The sequence below is a fragment of the Chaetura pelagica genome, unplaced genomic scaffold, assembly GCF_000747805.2.
Source record: "Chaetura pelagica isolate M959 unplaced genomic scaffold, ChaPel_1.0 scaffold166, whole genome shotgun sequence".
NCBI lineage: Eukaryota > Metazoa > Chordata > Aves > Apodiformes > Apodidae > Chaetura > Chaetura pelagica.
This window is the reverse complement of record NW_009953758.1, coordinates 282763-295055: the sequence shown is the minus strand read 5'-3', so window position 1 is coordinate 295055 and position 12293 is coordinate 282763. Positions and strand designations below refer to the sequence as shown.

The following is a 12293-nucleotide window of genomic DNA, read 5'->3' as shown; positions in this document are numbered from 1 at the left end:
GGGTCTCTCGTCCCGTGCCCAGCCGGGACTCCCGCGGCCTGGCGGGTGGGTAGCCATGGGCCCGTCGCTGTGCGCTGGAGCGTGTGCGGGGCCCGCGGTGTAGCCGTGCTGCTTGGTCGGTAAGAGCAGTCTTAGGCCTTGGTAGCGATTAGTGTTGCGGGGATGTTCTCGAGGTGCTAAAGGAGCTCTGTGCATCGCGTTCTTTCATTGTGGCTGTTCTTGTTTGGGAGCGTAAAGGAACCAGCAGCACAGGTTTGTTAAGGAAACTTTGCATTGTGCTGTTGTAGCGCTTGGGCTTGTAATCCATGTATTGCACTAAAAGCTGTTTCAGCTTTTCGCTGTACGTACGTATGCGTTGGAAACGGAGGATGAGGCTGTAGTTGGTGTGTACCCGTCAAAGTATGCTTTATAGGGATGGTGCTTCCAAGACAGGTCTAGCTCGCCTAAATCATGAGTTCCCTGGCAGCATCTGAGAGACTGCTGACTGCTGCTGTGCCGTCTGTTATTTGTACGTCTATTAAATTTAAATTATACGTGTCATTAGTGTGTTTTCTTATTCCTTTATATTTTTTCTTGGCAGAATGACACTGTGACCATCAGAACCAGGAAGTTCATGACAAACAGATTGCTTCAGCGCAAGCAGATGGTAAAAAAAGACAAAAAATTGCACTTAAGTAGTTGCATGTTTGTTCTGAACTGCACGTGTTCTGTAGCTACTGTAAGTTAAGAACCTGTAAAACCTCCAGAGTTGTTACTCTAAGAGCTTACAGGTTTAAATGCATTCTGAAGGTAAATCTTGATGATGAGTTAGTGAGCTGTTTTGTCTTTTAAAGCATAAAACTAGTATGGGCACTTTTGTATCATATTAACAATACTTCTGTTGCTAGGATGGGTTAGTTTAAGTGTTAGAATCGTGGTGGAACTGTAGTGTCTGGCTCTGCTATTGGATATTGACTTTCTCTTGCTTTTATACAACTTGTAAAAATTCTTTCTTAGGTGATTGATGTTCTTCATCCTGGAAAGGCCACAGTCCCCAAAACAGAAATCAGGGAGAAGCTGGCGAAAATGTACAAGACGACCCCTGATGTAATTTTCGTTTTTGGCTTCAGAACTCACTTTGGTGGCGGCAAGACAACAGGTTTTGGCATGATCTATGATTCTTTGGACTACGCAAAGAAAAATGAACCAAAGCACAGGCTTGCCAGGGTATGTTGTTCTATGGTAACTTGAAAGCAGTTATGGTGGTTTTGAAGTAGTAAGTGGTTCATGATTTACATGTATGAACGCTAAAATTTTATGTTGGTATTGTTGGTGTATGTAGAGTTACATAAGAGGTCTTACACTAGTATAGGCTAGCATTTGCATTGGCAGGATTTTTAATTTGTTACAGGACAATTGAAAAGGCAAAATTCCAATGATCTTTAGCAGTTATAGGTAATTAACTGCTTTTAAGTATATCAAAGGAGTATAAGAGATGAGACTGATACAAACACTGCTTTATGCTTTTATTCTGCATTGAAATATGTATCAACTAGCGATTTGTCTCACTGATTAGACTATTTCAAATATAAACAGTATTTGAAGTGTCCAGAAACAGTAAAACTTAATTTCAGATGTCACTATCCGTGAAAGAAAATTAAATGTAGTTTCGTTTTTTAATAGCATGGCTTGTATGAAAAGAAGAAGACTTCTAGGAAGCAGCGAAAGGAACGTAAGAACAGAATGAAGAAAGTCAGGGGCACAGCCAAGGCAAATGTTGGTGCTGGCAAGAAGGTAGGATGAGAATATCTGTAAACTAAAGTGAGCATACTGCCTTTGAAATGTTGATTAGAAATTCTTCAACAAAATAACATTGTTTTTCTTTCATTTGTTTCACCTGTTCTACTGGATAACAGAAGGTAATCTATGTGGTGCTGTATAGCTTCCTACCAGCTCAGTAGCTTAGTTTTGCTCCTCACCGTGGCAAGCTTACCTGATGTATAATGCAAAACAGCGCTGCTTAAATTATTTCTTACATGTCACTTGAACTAAAGTTAAACTTCTGTAAATCTTAATAGTGTTGCTCTAACATCATCACTCAGCCTTGCAATACACAAAGTAGATATTCTTAACACTTGTTACTCAGAACACCTGAATATCTAATGTTTACTCTAAAGTTACTGCTCCTCATTATGTTACTTACAGAAGATACCTTGTTAACAATACGGGGTGATGCAGGCAGTGAGGTCAGTGTGTGAGTAGAAGTAAGGTAGAATGCCTGCTTTGTCCTGGTTCTAAGTGACTGATTCCCAAGATTTTTTTTTTCCCCTGACAGGAGTTTCTTACATTGGCTGGTACTAGATACAAGCCTGTCAGGTGTGCAGCTTGGAGTGAGTTGTTCCTCTATAGTTAAAAAACAACTAAAACTGGGGGCTAGGCTGGGTGTGAAGACAATTATCTTCATTAACAGCTTTTTATCCAAGGGAAAGTACTGAGTAAGCTATGCAGCTAAGTGGGTTTTTTCAAGTGTTTTAATGAGGGAAGGTAGAGTGATGGGTTTTGACACTTAGCTCTGTAGCTGCTGAAGTGCTTTGACATGTCAAACTTGAGTAATCTTCACTTCTGCTTTTTTTCCTACTTTCTGGGAATTCTCCATCAGAAATGAAGTATCTAGCAGGTACTGAAAATAAGCATGGATGTGGTGACTGAATTATATACATCACAGAAACCTGTGTCCATCTTTTAATTAATGCACTGTACTGCCTTGCATGCTCAATGTTGGTTTTAAACTTGTTTCTGTTCTATAAGGATTCAGATAACTACCTAATGAACTTTAGTCCATGAGATTTAGAAATAAGATTTGGATAATAGTGAACAAGATCTTTGAAACTAGTGTGACAATTTTAAAATAAGGAATGCCAACTGAGAAGACATCCAGAGAACTCAATGCTATTCATGTGAAGCATTGGTTCAGAACACTGCAGGTTCTGGCTCAAAGTAGTACAGTGCAACTGCATGTGTAACTTGATCTTTGTGTGAAAGTAGTCATGCATCTTTATGAAAACTAAGTCACATCACAGCTTCGTGCATTTGAGACAGTGGCTGGAAATGACAAGAGTCATCAGCATTAAACTGTATTTAGCTATTTTCCTGCAGTTTTCCAGGGTAAGACACAGACCCCAGTAATTGCCCTGTTAAATGGGATTTTTCACTTACTAAGTGAAGTTCTTGTTTTCTTTGGATGGAAATAAGCTAGGGTTGCTGCAAACTACTAGATAATATTTGGATCCCCTTTTTTCTTTCTGCTTTAATGCTTTAATAATGAAGTCCTACAGTTGTTTACAGTGCATAATAGCACAAAGTAGCATTTGGTATAGTAGTAACACTTAACTTACACCCTCTTGTGAATATCAGGGGAGTAATTTAGTGTTGCACTGATACCACTAGTATGAATGAACTTTTTCCCTTTAAGAATTTTGCACTTGAAGGTAACTGTTACTGAGTGTTAATAGAAGACAGTTGACTGTCTGTCACTTGAGTTACTAAAGCTTTCTGGTTCATAGAAATTCTCTTAAAGCATATAAACACATTAAAAATAAGACCACAATCATGTGCTGTGGTAATTATATAGATGTGACTTCGGTATCAAGTGCTTCACAAACGAGCATACAGTCTCAGTAGTAGGCAAATTGTGTTTTGGATTAGAGGTTTTTAAATGGCTTTTAAAATTATCTTCTAGTTGAGAAATATACATAAGTTAGATCTTGTTTAATCAGTCTCGTTCATCTTTGTCTTCATATTAGATTTAAAGACAAACTAATTTACTTGCTTTCTGGATAACTTGGTTGAAAAGAGCTCTGTGCTGCATCACAGAAAAAAGCAGATAAGACTTACCTTAAAGCTTTGTCTTGAAAAATGCATGTTTAAACATAATGGTGTGGCATAGTTCAACACTCTTGGTGACAGCCATGTGAAGGAATACTTAATAGGAGTCTTGGATTATATTTTGGAGTCTACCTACGCAATCTGTGAAAACTGATAATCTCAGAAATGTGTAGACATTTGATTCTGAGGTCTTCAGGCAAGTCTCCATAGTTCTAAGAGTTATGTACCATGTAGTCATGATTGGAATGGTGAATTATACTTGAACTTTTAGTTCAGACATAAACTGCTTATGTCTAACTTAAAAGTTTTCTTTGCTGCTTCCTCTTGTCACTTCCCCTGAAGTTTCAAGACAAGTATTTAGAAGTAGTTTGTATTAATATATTCCGTAGCTGTATAGTTAGCAGAACTTGGATAAAAGCTGCAACAAGTAGATTTGGATTCCCCTTAGTGTTTGCCTTCAAAGCAAGTGCAAAAAAACCCCTTACCCTGATTTTTAATGTCACGGCTGTACTTGTGTCAGTCATTGACATGTGGGCCTTCCGAATGTATGTTTAAATAACATGATCAGAGGTGGAAGTGGGTAGGCATTTGAAACAATTGTAGCCTGTAGGAATAATTGAACATGCAGTTACATTTAGAGTATTACTCAAGCTGTAAACAGCTGTTGTTACGTCACATTCGATTTTGAAGGAATGCGTGAAATCTGCAGTAGCTAAAACATGGAGGTTTCCCTATCACATTTCACTGTGGTAATGGAAAAATATATTCTGCGTGTTAGTAAAAAGGCTGAAAGCTCCATCTTCTACAGTAGTAGAACTTCGATAAACTATTATTAATAAATGCTTTTTCTTTTTCAGTAAATGACCTGTCTCAGATGGAAAATGGATAACAGGTATAACTTGAATGCTTTGTAAGGGTAGGCATCTAGTAGCCTGTAGTTATTACAGTGACACAGGTTCAATCTTGATTTTTGCAAAGACGATACTGTGCTGATGCAGAACCCAGTACAAGAGCTTAAGACAGACTTGTGCTTACTGTCAAGTTGCTAATTTATGTGACTTCTACTTACATGAAATACCTGATTATTATGAAGACTGAAGTAATAAATCAGGCAGTTCAGATTTACTGTTGCTAACACCTTTGCTTATTTAGTCTTACTGTAAACAAGACTTACATTCTTCTTTTATAGGTATGCTGAGGTGAGGATAGTATAGGACTGGTTGTGTCCTAAATATATTGAAGTTGTATGATTTCTATTTTGAGGACAAATTTCTGTTTTTTGTAGACACTTATTTCAAGTAAGTTCCTTGTAAACAAATCTGATACTCTTACAACAGTTCTAGGCTATATTTTTATATGGTTGCTATAGGAACATAAGTGAGTTGGATGTGGTGTCAGTAATGACTGTTACAGACAAAACTCTAGTTTTATTACAAGTGGTGTGAATAACTCATTTTAAAGCAACAGAAACAGTCTGTCTGGGAGCTGATTTAGTGAGTATAATGTCTTAGACAGAAAGCTGGTAAAGCATTTGTAGCTTGTTGCTCTCTTGCATAGAAATGGTGTAAACTGGGCTCTTGTTTATTCCCATGACAGTACTGTGAAATTTTGAACCTTATGTTCTTTGAAGAAAGGCAGCATAGTTCACCTGAATTACATGGGAACCAGCTTTTGGGCTCCATAAAGTTAAGAGTATAAACATTGTTTTAATTATGTGGCACTGATTTGTCTTTTCCCTTGCAGATGACATTCTATCAAGAAGTATGTACAATTGTTCTGCAAAGAAGCTGCTCATCTGGCTTTAACATTGAATAAACAATGACAATAAAATGTTGTTTTGTCCTTTGGTTTTGATTTGAAAGCTACCATTTTGTAAAGTCTGAGAAATTCAAGATTGGTGTACTGTTGGCACTGAATTAAAATTTTTCATAATTAAACAATTCTTGTTTTGGTTACCAATTTTAAGTGAGTCAGTGCTTTTTACAGACAGTATAGTTCCAAGCCGGCAGCTTTAGTTCATGGAGGTAGGAGTGCTTTTGTCATCTGGTGTTCAAACTGGTTTTGAAAGTCCTTTTAAGATATGCTTGTTTGACTGCCTATATTATATAGACCTGTAGAACATAGCTGAAGGAAGAGCAAAATGTGTAGACAAAAGATAGATCCTCATATTTTTAGAGTTAAGCTTTTTACTAATGAAGGCATCTTGGCTTGTCTTTTGTTCATGGATTGTCAGAACAGGCTCTGCAGTCTGTCTCTGGTTTGCAAACTGTGTAGTACACCTTTACTTTTCCTTCTGGTAGATGATGATCAGTGTGCTGCAGCACCTCTCCTATGAAGACAGGCTGAGAGAGTGTCCTGGTTTGAGCCAGGATGTGTAGTTTAGTTTTCAATCCAGCCAAGTCTCTCTCTTTTTCTCTCTCTCCTTCCCTACCTGGGTGGGAGGGGGAGGGGATCGAGAGCATTGTTGTCGGACCTGAGTCAAACTGTGACAACAATTTATAGTTGGAAAACTAAACTACACAGCTTTAATTAAAACACTAATGAATCATACAAGAAAATATATACAATTATATACAGATAGATTCAGGTGTAGGCAAAAGCCTCTCGCCACCCCCCACCCCAGCAACTCCCACAGCACTTCCCTGAACTGGGAAGAGTCCCGAGGAATCCCGGAGCTGCTGCTGAAGAAAGCAGAGTTATGGGGGTCAGGAGAGCTCGAGCCTAAGGATCGACAGTGATGGATGAACAGAGTCCTCCCTGGACGCCGGCCATGGACGGAAGAGAAGGGAAGAAGCAGAAGGAAGGAAGTTGTCTTCTGTGATCTCTGACCTTCCTTTGAGCTTACGTAGATATATGGAATGGAATATCTTTGGCCAATTTTGCTGTCTGTCTAACTCAGCCTCCTACGGGGGGGTCACAGATCTCCCCATAGTGTCTGAGCTGGCAGAGTGCAGGTGCAGCCTTGAAGCCTCAGTAGTTAGAAAAACATTCCACTGTCTTATCAGCCTAGCAGAACACACTGTTGCTAGCTACAAGAAAGCCTACTGAAGGAAAAAAAAAATCAGTAAAAAGAAAAATTGGCTTCATCCTGGCTCAAACCAGGACAGAGAGTTGGGGTTGTTGAGTCTGGGTAAGAGATGGCTCTGAGGAGACCTTACAGAGGCCTTCCAATACCTGCAAGGGGGCCTATAGGAAAGCTGGGGGAGGGACTTTTTACAAGGGTGTATAGTGATAGGATAAGGGGTAATGGTGTTAAACTGGCAGAGGATTTAGGTTGGATTTTAGGGAGAAATTCTTTACTATGAGGATGGTGGTGAGACACTGGCCCAGGTTGCCCAGGGATATTGTGGATACCTCATCCCTGGAAGTGTTCCAGGCCAGGTTAGATGGGTCTTGGAGCAACCCAGTCTGGTGGGAGGTGTCTACCGGTTCAGGGAGGGTGGAACTAGATTATCTTTGTAGTACATTCCAACCCAAACCATTCCATGATTATAAGATTTAGGATTGGATTAGTAGCTGGCTGAGGCATTCTCTGTGCTAGAAGTATAGGCATTTTGGTGCAGGGGTTTCAAGTAGAAAGCAAAATAGAAGTTTTGTACTTGAAATAGGACTGAGACAGACTGGGCAGGTCTAGCATCTGTGCTGATTAAGACTGACTTTATTCCTACCAAAGTACGGTATTTTTAAATTTTACTACCTGTATATTGAGGCATCATATTGTACCAGGTAAGTCCTGTCTACTGCTTGGGGGGAAAGTCAGCAACCCTGTAGAGTTAAGTGGTTGGAAGGGGATACTATTTTCCTAGTAACTTCCATGTAAGATCTAGTAAGTAGAGGTAAGAACTTAATGCCTCGACTAGTATCTTCAGTCTGAGTCTTAAACTAGGGGCGTTGCTATTGTCTGAATTCAGCAGCATCACACTCTTAGCTGTACAGTAAATTACCTGTACCTCATGCAGTAGAGCTTCTGCCTTTATGGAGGTTAGGAAGTGGGATTAGTAGGAAATTGCCCTGGTGGAGGGTTACATACTCCAGTTTCTTCTAAACATACGTGAAGTAGTGATGTTAGTTAAGGGGATGGTAAAATCGAGTAATTGCTTCTAAAATAATAGTTTCTGAATAACAATAGATTCTGAAGTCCTGGGGAAATTAAGAGACTTTTTTACTCACAAGACAGACCTTCAAAGGTAGGTACCCATTGGATATTTTTTCCAAAGTTTGCAAATATATTAAATAATGAAGAATTGCTAAGAGAATTTATTAAAAGTGGGATTTGTTTTGCTACTTAGATCCACTGTGCACAAATTTTGAGTAGGTGACTGTACGTTTCTGGTGACTGAAAAAATAGGGATATGGGACAAATGTGTAGGTAATGCTTAGAGCTAGAACCTAAAAGTAATTGCAGTAAAACCTTTATGTATACAATCCTCACATGAGAGAATAGTCATGCTCTTAAATATAATTGATCAGTCACTAGAGGGTAGTGTGAACACAGCAATACAACTACAAGGAAGACCTGTGTAGCAATTTAGCATGAAATGGGCTGAAAGGAAGCAAAATTGTCCCCTGCCAAAGAGGTCGACTCCTCTGAAAAGATGTATTGAAAATAGTGTTTAGGATCTGAGGCTTTAAGTTATATTTTTGTTTCCCTGGTTCTTTGAATTGAGAGGAAACCCATCTGTTTCTGCAAAGGATGTGCAGTTAGTGTATTCGAAGTGTTTATTACTTGAAAGCTCTAGAGTGCTGGCATGAATTCTGATTGCCCTTTTCAGAAGCCTCCTTAGTTTTAAGCAATCAACAAAGGATCTGCTGGGTAAAGCTTTATGTTTGAACAATACTTAGTGATTCCATAGAACATTTGAACTCTCTCTGGTGCATGGTTAGGTTACAACCACATACTCATAACCTGTACTCTTGTTTTGCACTATCATGCATTAAGCACAAAAGAAGAAGGAAGGGCTCAAACTGACTTTAAGTGATCTAGAATTAACTGATTAAATCAGATCACTGTTTTGGTTTTCCCACTATTCTGCAACATTCTGTGTTGATCTGGCTCCCCTTTTCTCCTGTTGTTCCACCGGGAAAATGGCAGGCAGCTGAATAGCTGTCATGTGAAATCTTGGTGCTTCACCAGTCTGGAGGGATAAGCTTTTCCTGCAAGTTTCTGTTCTGCCAACATTCTGCCTTTGTACACTAGAGTCTAAGCAGTGTGTAGCAGATGTTCTGTGCTTCAGAAGTTTAATGCACATGTCATGCTGTGAAGAGACTCTAGGTTAATCCCCTTTCCTGTGGGAGGTAAAACAATTAAGTGGAAAGCATTGATGAACAGGAATCTTCACTTCTATCCCTACTGTGTTCTGAAGGTACCTTTTGATTTACTGCTGATCTTGGCACAACCCATCATCTGTAGGTAGTAGCTTTTGTCACTGTTGTGTGCCTTTAGACTTTGGCCTGGCCCCCATATTTCAGTATTTCAGGCCAAATCAGACTGAAGGATTTTTGGAGAAGGCCCTCCTCAAAGTGCTGATGAGTAATCTCTAAGTGATATACATAAAAGGACTTCCATTAGCTATTCGCTATTTTTGATGGCTAGGACTTGAGTTGTGTGGTTTTTACAAAGGTTATAATACCACAGAAATTGTTAGGGTTTTTCTGTAGGAAGGACTCAAAATCATACAGCTGGACTAGTAAGAGTAAATGAAGTCTTCCTGCGAAATATTTGAAAAGCCGTGCAGAACCCTCAGGGCTCAACTTAGTTGAAACTGATCAAGTAGTCCAACTTCTTGCTGATGTTCCAGCTCTGCAGTGAGACACGTGAGGCAGAGCCAGAAAATGGCGGCTTCTGTCAGAAGTAGGTTGTAGACTAGAAGGCCAAAGGCAAACTATAGTAGATTAAAAAAGGAAGATTTACCAGAGAAGTGGCCTCTGTTAGGAAGAACAGAGATTAGTCTCCTGGCATCATGGAAAAAGGTAAGAACTGTGATACAGACAAAGATGGTAAATTTGGCATCACCTGGGGAATAAGGTTGTTTTGTTTAGGCAGCACCTTGTAACAGGCCTGAAAATGTTGAGGGGGAAAAAATGAAGCTAGTATTATCAGAGGCTTGAAATAAAGTTGGAGACAAGGGGTATGCTGTACTTAAACATACTCTGTGAGAAGACTGCAGAGGGATAAATGGGTGATGTGTGTTCTTTTTGTTAATAGAAAATGTCTCATTTAAGGAGCAAAGTATGCAGGTTACTATAAAATCTATTTGCAACAGTCAGAAGTTATTTGTCCATATTTTTGTCAGTTCCTGTACAAAATAACTTTTAATGTCATGAGGTTCCTACACAGTGGCACCAGAACATCCTGTAGCAGCAGTTGATAATAGATTTATATAAGAATTTTTAAAATTTAGTTGAGTTCTTCCTGCTTATATGCTTCTGTTTGTGCAAAAATATATATTTTGAGCCTGGTTTTGGATAGGTATTTTGGTGATGCTGAGTGGCCAAATAAGAGTAGTTAAATTTTTTATTATTTTTTTTTTGCTTTGAATGCTGGGAGAGTTTCATCTGAGCAGGAGAACTTTCCGATGTAGGTGGCATTTGTTTCTTTGGTCATCATGTTCCTAACACAATAGCAATAAGACTATTATTTCTATCAACACATTTGTTAAAGTGTCTCTAAGAGGTAAAATGAAACTGTTTAAGTAAGTTTTGAAAAGTCAATGTAAGGAGTGGGCATGTCCTAGTACATTAATGCTATTGGAACTCTTTGCTTTAAAGAAATTAAGTGGAAACTTAGTTTTTGGTTTATTGCTAATATTTGTGAACTCTAGTTATGTTGTATTTAGTCTCTGCTCTTTGCAAAAGCTGTGGCTAATGAAACAGCTGGAAAAGTGGCTAAAAGGCATCCAGTGTGCTAACAGAAAATTGTGGATTTTTTCCAAGAGCTGGTGATTGGCAACAAATGTAACTAATAAAAAAAGCTCCATCTTCTTTTGCAGTGACTGCTGTTGATACACAGAGATCCTAGCTAAGGTCGAGTAGTGTGCTGAGGCAGAAGGACATTGAGAGCATCCGTGACTACTCTTAACACAGTAGATATTTTTCAACCAGCAAAAGATGTGAGTGCAGTGCTTCACTGGTGTTGATAAGGGTTTGTACTTGTGTTCATCTGGTTAAAATACAGCTTGTTATCTAATGAATCTGGCCAGACTGCAGACTGACCTGGCTTAGGAGAAACATGCTTCACTGCCTTTCATGATGATCTGATTTTATTGTACTGGAGCTACTAGCCTGCTATAATTTTTCTGTCAATTTTGGGTAGCCTGTTTGTTAAGCCAGACATTGTTTGAGTTGACTTGCTAACAGGTTTTAATCACTGATAATAAAACTTGTCTGCAACAAATTACTTCAGATCCATATCTCCTGCACAGTGTTGGCTGTAAGTAGAAAATTGTGACTGATGTTTCCCTTTCTCAGTGTGGTCTGTCTGGTTTAACAGGCAATGTAAAAATCACAATGGAAGTGGCTTAATATTTTTAAATTAAAAGAGAGTAAAAGTTTATTTTTGTTTCACTGTTCCATTTATAGTTTGGTAAATCTCACTATAGGCAGAAATGAAATGAATTAATTTTTTTAAAAGGAAAATAGATATTATTAAACTGAAGAGTTGTCGGAATTAATGTTTTGGGTATTTCATTGAGCAGTTCTAGTTATTACAAATCAGGTTGGTGAAAGCCCTGCTTCAGAACTTGACAAAAGTAAAGACTAATGTAAGGACCTAGGATTGGAAGAAGTTACTTCACAGTCACACACAAAGATTAAACTTATGTTTTTGAGGAGCTAATTAAAATAAGATTATATTTTTCCTAGTCTTGAGCTCCCTAGTGTTTAAACAAATACTGTAGCACTGTTCTATTGCATAAACCAGAGAAAACATGATGAAATTGAATTGTCCAGAGTCAAAGAAATGCTAAAAAGTAAACATATGGCATTAAAGACAAAGTAAAATAGGCATAATTTTTTTCTTGGTATTATTGAATGGGAAAATATTCAAGGGCATAAATGCCCTTTTGTGACTGACTTTATTTTGAAATAAACATATCTGCTTCCAGTGTAGTAAATGATTGCTTTAAAACACTTCAGTTTAGCAGTATTATTTTGGCTCATACTTCAGTGGTGTGGCATGTCTGGTCTCAGAAAAATATTTCCAATGGCTTGTGTGGGGATTAACTTCTACTGTTGTAAATGATGACAGACCAACATAATTTTGTACTGTTGCAGTCTTCACAACTCAGCTGTACCCATAACTGGCTGCTTAACTAGTGGTGCTCTTGTCTGTGGTTAACATCTCACTCAGAGTGGATGTTCCTGTGTTTGTTAAGGTACTTACGAGGTCCATTCTTCATTACAGTTATTGAGACGTGTTAATTGACAGAGCA

General features: G+C 38.5%; 1 protein-coding gene across 2 annotated transcripts; it reads left to right on the top strand.

The window, feature by feature from the left end:
• The first annotated feature begins 575 nt into the window (after window positions 1–575).
• Window positions 576–2656, top strand: RPS24 (ribosomal protein S24). 2 transcript variants are annotated; one of them, XM_010000721.1, is made up of 4 exons: window positions 576–646; window positions 997–1206; window positions 1663–1773; window positions 2639–2656. In XM_010000721.1, the coding sequence occupies exons 1-4, from the start codon at window positions 614–616 to the stop codon at window positions 2642–2644; spliced, it is 360 nt and encodes a 119-aa protein (XP_009999023.1). In that variant the 5' UTR covers window positions 576–613; the 3' UTR covers window positions 2645–2656. The 2 variants fall into 2 exon arrangements, with proteins under 2 accessions (XP_009999023.1, XP_009999022.1); XM_010000720.1 differs by lacking the exon at window positions 2639–2656 and having other exon boundaries at window positions 1663–2047.
• The last annotated feature ends 9637 nt before the right edge of the window (window positions 2657–12293 follow it).